Source organism: Myxocyprinus asiaticus, chromosome 33 (assembly GCF_019703515.2).
Source record: "Myxocyprinus asiaticus isolate MX2 ecotype Aquarium Trade chromosome 33, UBuf_Myxa_2, whole genome shotgun sequence".
In the NCBI taxonomy this organism is placed as follows: Eukaryota; Metazoa; Chordata; class Actinopteri; order Cypriniformes; family Catostomidae; genus Myxocyprinus; species Myxocyprinus asiaticus.
The window spans coordinates 9,134,370-9,147,897 of NC_059376.1; the positions used below are offsets into that span (position 1 = coordinate 9,134,370).

The window sequence follows — 13,528 nt, forward strand, 5'->3', positions numbered from 1 at the left end:
CCATATAAGATTCAAAGAGACATGGTGGCTTCAAGAGTCTGAGTCCAATCCATCTATTTTACATTTATCTAATTCATTACTTTTTATTTTCACTGCAAATGAACAAGTAACAACAATGGTAAAATTTTGAGGGAGACATTAATTGAAAAAGAAACATGAATTTTAGAGTTTCCTAATAATTTGTATCCTTCCTATTACTGTATGAGTTAAGGCCCAGGTATACTTTGTTTTTGCGTGTTCCGGATCGCCTCACATTTCTGCCTGCGAGCAAATATGAACGTGTTTGACACATGCCCACAACAACTTCTTTGTGATACTCTTTTAGTAGAGTCAATGGCCGGCGCATGCACCAATGATGCACACAGATGATGATAGCATCTGCGAATCAAGAAAATATGGCCAGCGCACGGTCAGACCGCACAGACTGGATTATGACAAAATTTACATCATGCATACTGTGCACGGAGCGATCCGCAATGCGGACGCGCCAAGTATACTTTGGCCTTTAGAGAGTTGGGAATGTTGATTTATTGATGAAAATGCTACAGTGCATTTAGAAAAATCTAAACAATTTGGTAAATACGTTATCTAGAAATGTTCACGGTATTCTGCTCACGATAACAATATTGTGCATGTTAATTATCACGGTATACCTTATTATTGAATATTGGCAAATGTCTAGTTTCCACACATAACTTTATGCTATATAATCAAAAAATACTAAAATGTACCATACTCTTACCATGTTTTCGAACATGTACCATATTAACACCATTGTATTTATTGAAGCACTTTGGGGTACCATGCAAATACCATGGTATATAAATATGGTAATCATTCAGTACCATAGTATATGTATCAAAGTACCTTGGCATCTGATACCACAACTGTACCATGAAACTGCAGTGTTTTTGTAACCTATGCTCCTGAACTTATTTTAGTTTAATATGCCAAGAACTCAAAAATAAGCATTTTATATTTCTCATCATTCAAATTTTTCTGATAACATCGTTTTACACTGTAATTACATTGATGACCCTAACCCTAACCCTTACCCCAACCCTACTCTTAACCTTGGTAGCAGCAAATGCAAATCTTGAGAGTTTCTCAGATAAACACGCATGTATACAGTAACTATATTGAATCAAATTCGTAATTTTTTTAATGCAAGTACATACAGGTGCATCTCAATAAATTAGAATGTTGTGGAAAAGTTAATTTATTTCAGTAATTCAACTCAAATTGTGAAACTCATGTATTAAATAAATTCAATGCACACAGACTGAAGTAGTTTAAGTCTTTGGTTCTTTTAATTGTGATGATTTTGGCTCACATTTAACAAAAACCCACCAATTCACTATCTCAACAAATTAGAATACATCATAAGACCAATAAAAAAATCATTTTTAGTGAATTGTTGGCCTTCTGGAAAGTATGTTCATTTACTGTATATGTACTCAATACTTGGTAGGGGCTCCTTTTGCTTTAATTACTGCCTCAATTCGGCGTGGCATGGAGGTGATCAGTTTGTGGCACTGCTGAGGTGGTATGGAAGCCCAGGTTTCTTTAACAGTGGCCTTCAGCTCATCTGCATTTTTTGGTCTCTTGTTTCTCATTTTCCTCTTGACAATACCCCATAGATTCTCTATGGGGTTCAGGTCTGGTGAGTTTGCTGGCCAGTCAAGCACACCAACACCATGGTCATTTAACCAACTTTTGGTGCTTTTGGCAGTGTGGGCAGGTGCCAAATCCTGCTGGAAAATGAAATCAGCATCTTTAAAAAGCTGGTCAGCAGAAGAAAGCATGAAGTGCTCCAAAATTTCTTGGTAAATGGGTGCAGTGACTTTGGTTTTCAAAAAACACAATGGACCAACACCAGCAGATGACATTGCACCCCAAATCATCACAGACTGTGGAAACTTAACACTGGACTTCAAGCAACTTGGGCAATGAGCTTCTCCACCCTTCCTCCAGACTCTAGGACCTTGGTTTCCAAATGAAATACAAAACTTGCTCTCATCTGAAAAGAGGACTTTGGACCACTGGGCAACAGTCCAGTTCTTCTTCTCCTTAGCCCAGGTAAGATGCCTCTGACGTTGTCTGTGTTTCAGGAGCGGCTTAACAAGAGGAATACGACAACTGTAGCCAAATTCCTTGACATGTCTGTGTGTGGTGGCTCTTGATGCCTTGACCCCAGCCTCAGTCCATTCCTTGTGAAGTTCACCCAAATTCTTGAATCGATTTTGCTTGACAATCCTCATAAGGCTGCGGTTCTCTCGGTTGGTTGTGCATCTTTTTCTTCCACTCAACTTTCTGTTAACATGCTTGGATACAGCACTCTGTGAACAGCCAGCTTCTTTGGCAATGAATGTTTGTGGCTTACCCTCCTTGTGAAGGGTGTCAGTGATTGTCTTCTGGACAACTGTCAGATCAGCAGTCTTCCCCATGATTGTGTAGCCTAGTGAACCACACTGAGAGACCATTTTGAAGGCTCAGGAAACCTTTGCAGGTGTTTTGAGTTGATTAGCTGATTGGCATGTCACCATATTCTAATTTGTTGAGATAGTGAATTGGTGGGTTTTTGTTAAATGTGAGCCAAAATCATCACAATTAAAAGAACCAAAGACTTAAACTACTTCAGTCTGTGTGCACTGAATTTATTTAATACACGAGTTTCACAATTTGAGTTGAATTACTGAAATAAATGAACTTTTCCACGACATTCTAATTTATTGAGATGCACCTGTAGTAGATACAGACACCTAATATAAAGTGGGATGATGACAATGAAGTGCAAGTGTTGGATTTTGATATCAACAAATATGTCATGTCGTTCTTAGTCAAGGTTAATGCAAACAGGAAACACAAATAAGCTCAGTGTGCTCTTGTAGATACTGTGATTACAAGTGTGTCAAAAGCCCAGTCAGGATGAGAGACTGTTAGAGAGATGGTAGCTGGATGGCGGCCTCTCGTCGCCAGGAATGAGAGATCTATGGAAACACGTGCTAAAACAAACAGAGCCTATAAGATCAGTGAACTCTTAACACTTCACTGAACCAAGACTAGAGCACAGCTATTCACTAGTGAGTGTGTGAGGGAGAGAGCTAAAGTGTGTGTGTGAGAGAGAGAGAGAGAGAGAGAGAGAGAGAGAGAGAGAGAGAGATCTTTTTGTGTGTGTTTTTTCTTTGCTGAATGGTTAATTGCATTAGCCTGTTTTAAAGTATGAATAGGAGAGAAGGAAAGGGGGGCACAGAAACCTTCTTTCTGTGTTGCTTTGTGCAGACAAAACTGTTTTGACAGAAACATAATTAGCTGTCACACTGGCATCAAACTGATGTGGTTATATACAGGAAAACCTGACAAACAGGTACAAAAGCTTTACAAGTTCATGGATTTTTTTTCATATACTACTAGAAAATAAATGAAGGCTCATGGCTGTGTCATATAGTGGTAAATAGGATAACAAGTGAGTTTGAATTAAAAAAAAAAAAAAAAACATTATATTTGTCGTTTGGGGCTTTGTGGATTTGTTTATTAAATTATGTATTTGTTGCTTAGAGTTGTTCATTATCCCTGTCCAAAAATATTTCAAGTTTGGACGTTGGTAACTAAGTGGCAAAAGTAAGGAAATTAGCGAAAGTCTTGTCAGTTACGTAAATAGGCCCTTTCCCACTGCAAGAACTAAAGCCTATTTTTGGTACTTTTTGTCATGTTCACACGAGGAACCATAGTTCCTCTTAGCCATTAAGAGGGGCTTAAGACTGGGGACCTGGGTAGCTCAGTGGTAAAATACACTGGCTACCACCCCTAGAGTTCGCTAGTTCGAATCCCAGGGTGTGCTGAGTGACTCCAGCCAGGTCTCCTAAGCAACCAAATTGGCCCGGTTGCTAGGGAGGGTAGAGTCACATGGGGTAACCGCCTCGTGGTCGCTATAATGTGGTTCGCTCTCGGTGGGGCGCGTGGTGAGCTGAGCACAGATGCCGCGGTGGGTGGCATGAAGCCTCCACATGCGCTATGTCTCTGTGGCAACACGCTCAACAAGCCACGTGATAAGATGCGTGGGTTGATGGCCTCAGACACAGAGACAACTGGGATTCATCCTCCACCACCCAGATTGAGGCGAATCACTACGCAACCACAAGGACTATTTATTATTATTTAAGTGACTCAAGAACACGCATACAGTAATTTCCCCATTAATTTTCTCCCTGCAATGCAGGCAATATGTAGCCTATAATAAATAATGTGTCTAAATTTGAACATGATCACAAACTTTGAACCCGTTTTTGATGCAACAATAATTTAATAAACACTTCTGAATTCAGGAATTCAATTTCTTACATTGCTTTTGTTTATTTATGAACCATATTGTTAGCATTTTTGGCTGTGTATTTACAGAACGACGCAGACACAACAACGCAGAACTATAAATGCAAACCAACGCGTTGGCCACTACACGGAGCCTAACGCAGAAGTATAGATTAGGAAAGCAACAAAAGTAGCGCAATTCATGAAAGTAACAAAAGCACCAAAAGAAACATAAGACAGGAGAGTAATGCAAGTAGCGAAAGTAACAAAATTAACGAAAAAAAGAAACGTAAGCAAGAAAAGTAACAAAAGTAGCGCAATCAAGAAAGTAACAAAAGTTCCAAAAGAAATGTGAGAAAGGAGAGTAATGTAAGCAGTGAAAGTAACAAAAGAAAGAAACGTAAGTAAGGAGAACATAAGAACATAAGAAAAAAATCATAAGAAAGCGGAGTAATGCAAGTAGTGTAAGTGTGTGCACACACTCACCCAAGCACTTTAATCACTTTATCTATTTTTATGCACATATGTGATTGTATATGTATTGTGTATATGATACTGTAATTGGCATATTGTGATGTCTGTGTTTATTGTAACTGGCTTCTGTTGCATGTTGAGCAGATGTCAAACTTGACCAAATTCTGGTACCACACAAGTACTGGCGAATAAAAAGAGATTCAGAACAAAAATAAATAAACCAAAGTAAGTAAAGTAATGAAAGTATCGCACGCCAAAAAAGTAGGACAAGTACAGAAAGTACAGAAAAATTTAAGTAAAACATATGGAGAGCAACAAAAGTTGGCTAATAAAAGTACAGAAAGTAACAAAAACATTTATTTTAAAATGTATAACCTAACTTGTGACAAGAAAATGTTTTAATCAATGACAAGATATCATATCTGCAGAGTTCTCTCTCTAAAGTAATTCTGTTAGGAAACGATCAAGTAGATTTGTTTGCAGAGAATTGTGAGTAAAGTATCTGAGACATGTACAGTGTACATTAAAAAACACAGTCACCTGAAGGCTTTATGCTGAAACTTTGGTCTCTAAATAACCTTTGACTCCTCTCTCACGGTAAGACAGGATACCCTCAGTGTGTCTTCCTGTCCACACCCTCGGGGAAAATTTCCTCTCGATTGTGACCATTACAACAGTTAAAAGAGGTCAAAAAACACTTTTTTAAAATAATTTTATAAGACCCACAATCACTGTTTCCTCATACTCTGATCACCACTATACATCAGAGTACTGCATCAAAAGTACTTGCCTAAATAATGATTAGTATGGCTCACAGAGAAATTAGCTATAGAATTACTAGCTAAATGTCAGTATACCTAACATAACTGTGAAAAGAGATTTATTTCACAGCAAAAAAAATGAAAATTCTCTCATCTTTTAGGAGCAGTTGAGCAGCAATACGTTTTCAGTCTTCTACATATTGCTTTATCCATTGAGCAATTGCTAAGTTAACCATAGCATAGTGACCAAGTTCCCTATCTGTCACTCACTCGACGTTGTGTCGATGTAGTGACACTAGGGGTCACTCTTGGGAGCCCGAAACACCTCTGGTCTTTGATAAAAGGCCAATGAAAATTGGCGAGTGGTATTTGCATGCCACTCCCCCGGACATACGGGTATAAAAGGAGCTGGTATGCAACCACTCATTCAGATTTTCTCTGCTGAGCCAAACGGTCATGCTCACTGAGCTGAATTCTCACGACTATTCATTCACCTCTGCTGGATCTGACGCCGCATTTCAGCGGCTTCTCCCTCCTCTGCACTGGTGCACTGCAGAGAACGCCCCTGGGCGCTTCAGCAGAAAAAAGAGAGTATATTTTCCTGAAAGAGTATATTTCTTTAAAAGAGCGGCACACACGGAACGTCTTTTCAAAGACGCGTCTTTTTAAAGATGCCTTTCTGATTGTGTGTTATTCCTGGTTGCGGTTGTTACCTCTCAACTTCAGACGGTCACGATCGCTGTCTTTCATGTCTGGGTGCGACCCACACGGAGGCAGCGCTCGTGGATGGTTCGTGTTCTCACTGCGAGAACATGACCATGGCAACGTTGCGGTCACGGCTTGCTTTTTTCACCCCGCTCCTGTGCCTTTCTTCCCGGAAGTGCACGAGGAGCTGACAAAATCGTGGGAGGCACCTTTTACTGCCCGGTCCTGATTTCTCAGTTCCCTCGCCCTCACTACCCTCGATGGCGGGGCGGCCAGGGGCTATATGGCGATTCCCCTGCCGCCACCTGGCGCGGACGCCCAAAGCTCCCTTCCAAGCCCTGTAGGTTCACGTCGTCCCTGACGGCCAAAGCCTACAGCGCTGCTGGACAAGCCGCTTCTGCCCTGCATGCCATGGCTCTCCTGCAGGTCCACCAAGCCAAGGCGCTAAAAGAACTGCACGAGGGTAGTTCCGCCCCATATCTGATGCAGGAACTGCGCTCGGCGACCGACCTTACCCTCCTAGCGACGAAGGTCACGGCGCAGTCTCTCGGGCGGATGATGTCCACATTAGTGGTCCAGGAGCGCCACCTTTGGCTCAACCTGGTCGAGATGGGTGAGGCCGACAAGACACAGTGCCCCCATCACCCAGGCTGGCCTATTCGGCGACACCATCGAGGACTTTGCCCAGCAGTTCTCGACGGTGAAGCAGCTATCCAGCATATCCTGCCCCGACGTGGCTCAAGATCCCGCACCCCGTCTGCTCGTTGCCAAGGGTGTCCCCCTGCGGTGACTGCACCAGCTCCGTCGCAGCCCGCCCCTTCGGACCGGCCCCGGCGTGGAGCCCACCGCAGGAAGCAGACGTCACCCGTCTCACGGCCGGCCGCCAAGAACCCACGAAGGTCGTCAAAGCGCCCCTGAGACGGGCGACCCAGGGTCGACGAAATCCACTGCATTGGAGCTGGTAGTAAGACCACTCCATCCCCTGGTGGAGGGCCGGGAGGAGAATCTTTTGTTACCTTTTCATTTGATTTCGCTACATGCCCAAGTGGCTGAGGTACCCAACAGTTCAGCAAAAGAGCGGTTTCCTCCTTCCCTGGGTCACATACCCAGTGTGCACGGTTGTCATCACGAGGATTGGCGCTCCAGCAGCGGTCTCCCCACCCCTGCGCACCCAGCTGTGGCACACATCCGCCCCCGATGTGAAAGTCTCCACGGTTGCAAGGACAGGCCTCTTCCTCCCCCGTCCCAGGCTGTTCCAGGGGTGGTCACAAGGAGCCAGCTTAGTGCTTCGATGTCCCTAGACTCAGCACAGCCACGACATGGTGTGGCACCTCAAGCTCTGCCTCGCCGTGAGGCCCCATCTGCCAGTATGTCCGACGACATTGTCCCTTTGGTCCCCCTCGCATGGAACTTGGATGCGTGGCTTGCGCTTTCCAATCCGTTGCGATGGCTGGTCAGGACCGTCCAACTCGGCTACGCGATTCAGTTCACCAGGCATCCACCCAGGTTCAGCGGTATCCACTTCACCATGGTGAAGGACAAAAATGCTGCTACCTTGCCCGTGGAGATTGCCACGGAATCTTACGGAAGGGTGCGATATAACCTGTCCCTCCGGCCGAGATGAAGAAGGGGTTTTACAGCCCCTACTTCATCGTACCGAAAAAAGGCGGTGGGTTGCGGCCAATCTTGGACCTGCGAGTACTGAACCGGGCTTTACACAGAATCCCGTTCAAGATGCTGACGCAAAAACGCATTCTGGCGAGCGTCTGGCATCAAGATTGGTTCGCGGCAGTAGACCTGAAGGACGCATACATTCACGTCTCGATTCTACTTCGACACAGACCCTTCCTGCGATTTGCATTCGAGGGTCAGGTGTATCAGTACACGGTCCTCCCTTTTGGCCTGTCCTTGTCCCCTAGCGTCTTCACGAAGGTCGCAGAGGCAGCTCTTGCCCCGTTAAGGGAAGTGGGCATTCGTATTCACAACTATCTCGATGCTTGGTTAATCCTAGCTCACTCTCGGGACATGTTGTGCACACAGGGATTAGGGCTTTGGGTCAACTGGGAAAAGAGCAAGCTCCTCCCAGTTCAGAGCATCTCTTTTCTCGGTTTGGAGTTGGACTCAGTCTCATTGACAGCGCGCCTCACGAACAAGCGCGCACAGTCAGTGCTGACCTGTTTGAAGGCGTTCAAACAGAAAACAGCGGTTCCACTTAAACTCTTTCAGAGGCTCCTGGGGCATATGGCATCCTCAGCGGTGGCCACCCTGCTCGGGTTGATGCATATGAGACCGCTTCAGCACTGGCTTCAGACTCGACTCCCGAGATGGGTATGGTGCCGCAGGACACATCATGTGGCCATCACGCCGGTCTGTCACCGTCTCTTCAGCCCTTGGACCGACCTCTCATTTCTACGGGCAGGTGTTCCCCTAGAGCAGGTCTCCAGGTGCGTCGTGGTCACGACAGACGCCTCCAAAATGGGCTGGGGTGCTGTTTGCAATGGGCACGCAGCCGCCGGCTTATGGACGGGCCCGCGGCTGCGTTGGCACATCAACTGCCTCGAGTTGTTGGCAATTCCGCTCGCCCTGCGGAGGTTCCGGACATTGATCCAGGGCAAGCACGTGTTAGTTCGGACAGACAACACGGCAACGGTAGCATATGTCAACCGCCAAGGCGGTATGTCACAACTCGCCCGCTGTCTCCTCCTCTGGAGTTAGCAGCACTTCAAGTCGCTGCGAGCCACTCACATCCCGGGTGACCTCAACACTGCAGCGGACGCGCTGTCACGGCAGGTTACCCTCAGGGTAGAGTGGAGACTGCACCCTCAGGTGGTCCAGCTGATTTGGAGTCGATTCGGACAGGTACAGGTAGACCTGTTTGCCTCCCAAGAATCCTCCCACTGCCTGCTCTGGTACGCCCTGACCGAGGCACCTCTCGGCATAGACGCGCTGGCACACAGCTGGCCTCCTGGCCTATGCAAATATGCATTTCCCCCAGTGAGCCTACTTGCACAGACTCTGTGCAAGGTCAGGGAGGACGAGGAGCAGGTCGTCCTGGTAGCACCCTACTGGCCCACCCAGATGTGGTTCTCGGACCTCACGCTCCACGCTCCTCGCGAATTCCCCTGAGGAAGGACCTTCTTTCTCAGGGATGGGGCACCATCTGGCACCCGTGATCAGACCTCTGGAATCTCCATGTCTGGCCCCTGGACGGGACGTGGAAGACCTAAGCGGTCTACCACATGCAGTGGTAGACACGATCACTCATGCTAGGGCCCCCTCTACGAGGCGCCTGTATGCCTTTAAGTGGTGTCTGTTCGCTAAGTGGTGTTCTTCCCGATGGGAAGACCCCCAGAGATGCGCAGTCGGATCGGTGCTTTCCTTCCTGCAGGAACCTTGAAGGTGTATGTTGCTGCTATAGCAGCACACCACGACACAGTGGACGGTAAGTCCTTAGGGAAGCACGACCTGATCATCAGGTTCCTGAGAGGCGCCAGGAGGCTGAACCCCTCCAAACCACGCCTCATTCCCTCATGGGACCTCTCTGTAGTTCTTCAGGGTCTACAGAGAGCCCCCTTTGAGCCTTTGCAGTCAGCTGAGTTTAAGGCGCTCTCCTTGAAGACTGCCCTCCTGACTACGCTCACTTCCATCAAGAGGGTAGGAGAACTGCAAGCGTTCTCTGTCAGTGAAACGTGCCTGGAGTTCGGTCTGGGCTACTCTCACGTGATCTTGAGACCCCGATCGGGCTATGTGCCCAAGGTTCCCATGACCCCTTTTAGGGACCAGGTGGTGAACCTGCGAGCACTGCCCCAGGAGGAGGCAGACCCAGCCCTGTCGTTGCTGTTTCCGGTGCGCGTTTTACGCATCTATTTGGATCGCACACAGAGCTTTAGGATCTCTGAGCAGCTCTTTGTCTGCTTTTTTGCACAGTGGAAAGGAAGCGCTGTCTCCAAGCAGAGGATCGCCCACTGGCTCATTGACACCATAGCTATGATATATCACGCCCAGGACGTGCCGCCCCCGGTAGGGCTACGAGCCCATTCTACCAGGGGTGTAGCGGCCTCCTGATCCCTGGCCAGGGGTGCCTCTCTAACAGACATTTGCAGAGCAGCGGGCTGGGCAACACCCAACACCGTTGCAAGGTTCTACAACCTCCGGGTGGAACCGGTTTCGTCCCAGGTAGTGGCACGCAATACAAGCGGATAAGCCCGGGATAGCCGGCCAGGTGTATCGCTTGCACATAGCGCCTTACACCTCCTCTAAGTTGAAGACGTGCGCCATTAATTCCCAGTAGTGTTCACAAACTATGTTCCCTGGTTGACTTCCTCCGAGCCCTGTGGCAGTCGAGTTTTCGAAGAGACTCGCTGCCGGTCCAGTACACGTGCTAACTAAGAGCCCTGTTCTGGGGTAGGTGCTCTGCATGTGGCGGTTCCCTGTAAGGTAACCCCAATGCGATGTATATCTTCTGCTAATTCGTTTCCCTGTTGGCAAACTGCGTCTTCCTTGGGCAGAGCCCCCTCTGCCACAGTCTCCATGTTTGTAGTAACTCCTCCCCCGTTGGGTAGGATCTACCATGAGACTTCTCCACATGGTCGGCAAGACCATGTGACATATTTTCCACTTAAATATCCCCCCCCCTCTTTGGGCGAGGTGTGGTCTCCCCGGTGTCCTCCCCTTGGGAGGGACACCCCCCGACTAGACCTGGCAGCCCAGTCGGATAATCCCCCTTGTTTTTTAGGGAGTGGAAAAAAATAAGGGGAAAAGAGGCCACGACTGGGTTAGCCTGTCTCTATCTTTTGGGTAGTCGACTTGTCCCCACAGGGCCGTTCAACACTCACAACTATGTTGGGGGAGGTTACATGTCGGCCTGGTGCGCTGGCTACGAGGCACACAGTTGTCTGCCGTCACACACCGCCAGTTCACGTAACACAGTTCAGCCAGTTGCTGCGTTTTGTATAGGGACCCCTAGTGTCACTACATCGACACAACATCGAGTGAGTGACAGATAGGGAACGTCCTGGTTACTTGCGTAACCTCCATTCCCTGATGGAGGGAACAAGACGTTGTGTCCCTCCTGCCACAACGCTGAACTACCCGCTGAAATGGCCGGACCTTGTCTCGGCTCCTCAGCATAAAACCTGAATGAGTGGTTGCATACCAGCTCCTTTTATACCACTCGCTAATTTTCATTGGCCTTTTATCAAAGACCAGAGGTGTTTCGGGCTCCCAAGAGGCACCCCTAGTGTCACTACATCGACACAACATCTCGTTCCCTCCATCAGGGAACGGAGGTTATGCAAGTAACCAGGACGTTAAGTTGCACTCAGTACTGCTTCTCACCAGCATGTATTAAAGGGATAGTTCACCCAAAATTGAAAATTCTCTCATCATTTACTCACCATCATGCCAACCCAGATGTGTCTGACTTTCTTTCTTCTGCAGAACACAAACAAAGAGTTTAGAAGAATAATTCAGCTCTGTTGGTCCATACAATGCAAGTGAATGGTGACCAAAACTTTGTAGCTCGACAAATCATATAAGAGAAACATGACTCCACATGACTCCAGTGTTTAATCCATATCTTCAGAAACGATATGAGAGGTGTGGGTGAGAAACAGATCCATTTTTACAGTAAGTCCTTTTTTTACTCTAAATCTCCACTTTCACTTTTACATTTGAAAGATACATCTTATGCCTGTTTAGTTTCACTTTCACATCTGAAAATGAAAGCTTAAGTAGAGATTTAGGGTAACAAAAGTACTTAAACATTGATCTGTATCTCACCCACACCTATGATATCACTTCTGAAGACATGGATTTACACACTGGAGTTATCTGGATTACTTTAATGCTGCATTTATATGATTTCTGGAGCTACTACGGTCTGATCACCATTCACTTGCATTGTATGGACCTACTGAGCTGAGATATTTTGTAAAAAGAAAATCATACACATCTGGGATGGCATGAGGTTGAGTAAATGATAAGAGAATTTTCATTTTTGGGTGAACTATCCCTTTAAGAAGACCAGCTATCATCTGGATTCAGTATATGGTGCACATCTGCATTAATGCATCAACATTTTACAGAGTGAGCAGCTTCAGGAAACAAAGAGTTTCCTGTTGTATTGTAATCCATTTAAAACCATCTAATCCAATACAAATATTCAGTGGACATAAGCATGTCCTGATGTTTTTCAGGTTGTTTACTTTTTGTCCGCTTGCTTTCCTGGCTTCACTTTCCAGGCATTTTAGGGACATTTCCTCATTGGAAAGCACTTCCTCCAGGAAAGTAAACAAATAAAAGACAAAAGCAATGCTAATCGTTCACAGGACTTATATGAAGTATTAAGTTGGGATGCTAACTGAGTGAGGTAGACAAACTGAGCAGTTCAATAATAATTTGAAAACAATGAATGAAAACTTAAGAATATTGCATGGGAGGGAAGGGATTTTAAAAGACTCAAAAGCAAAACCCAAAATAATTCCAGTAGGACACACATTAGTGGGTCACAGGAAAATGTCCAAGCCATACACTCAGCCTACATGTTATATACAGAGTTCTATTTTCAGAAAGGAGGCTTTTGTATTACAATAGATTTGACTAGAAATCATTCAGAAATAAACTGTGCATAAACAAATTTAAAAAAATTCAACTAATAATAATATTTTATATTATATAGGCTGTAACTAATATTATCTTACAAAAATATTATATAAGCATAACATGTTATACTGATAATATTTTTAACTTTTGATAACTCTTTGAAATTATAAAACTATTTTACTTTACACGAAATATGCCATGACGTCCTTGAATGATGGCGTCACCTGCACAGACAGGTAAGCGTGACTAAATATAAGCCACGCCTCCTTAATACAGTAGTTCACCAGATCGTAAAAAAAAAAAAAAAAAAAAAAAAAAAAATTCCAATTAATGGCTAGGGATAAAATAATGATTGATAAGCATACTTTCTGCACCGAAAGAACTTCTCACCATACGTATGTAAAACTGAATGATGGAGTGGAATCTATAAGACAAAAAGCCTACTTCAAACGTTAAATCTACAACATGAGAAACAGTCTCCTCAAGTAAAATAAGTGCGAGGTACATAACTTTCGATCTAACAACATCGCGCGATACGGTGGAATGATCTTTAAGACTTCAAACCGCGCTGCGTTCATTCAAATGTGTGTAGATTATAGGTTAAAACGCTGTGAATGATGTTTAAAGCGGGATGCCATGACTTGAGCGCGACTTACCGAGCGATTGGAGCGTCGCTT

At 45.5% G+C, this 13,528-nt stretch overlaps 1 protein-coding gene across 1 annotated transcript in view; it reads right to left on the minus strand.

The window, feature by feature from the left end:
- Positions 1-13,528, minus strand: part of LOC127424678 (prickle planar cell polarity protein 3-B-like) — a 74,783-nt gene that overhangs the window by 61,071 nt on the left and 184 nt on the right. Inside the window, exon 1 of the mRNA XM_051670063.1 lies at positions 13,508-13,528. This exon is cut by the window's right edge and continues 184 nt beyond it. Coding sequence (XP_051526023.1) covers positions 13,508-13,528 — 21 coding nt within the window. The remainder of the gene's footprint in view (positions 1-13,507) is intronic.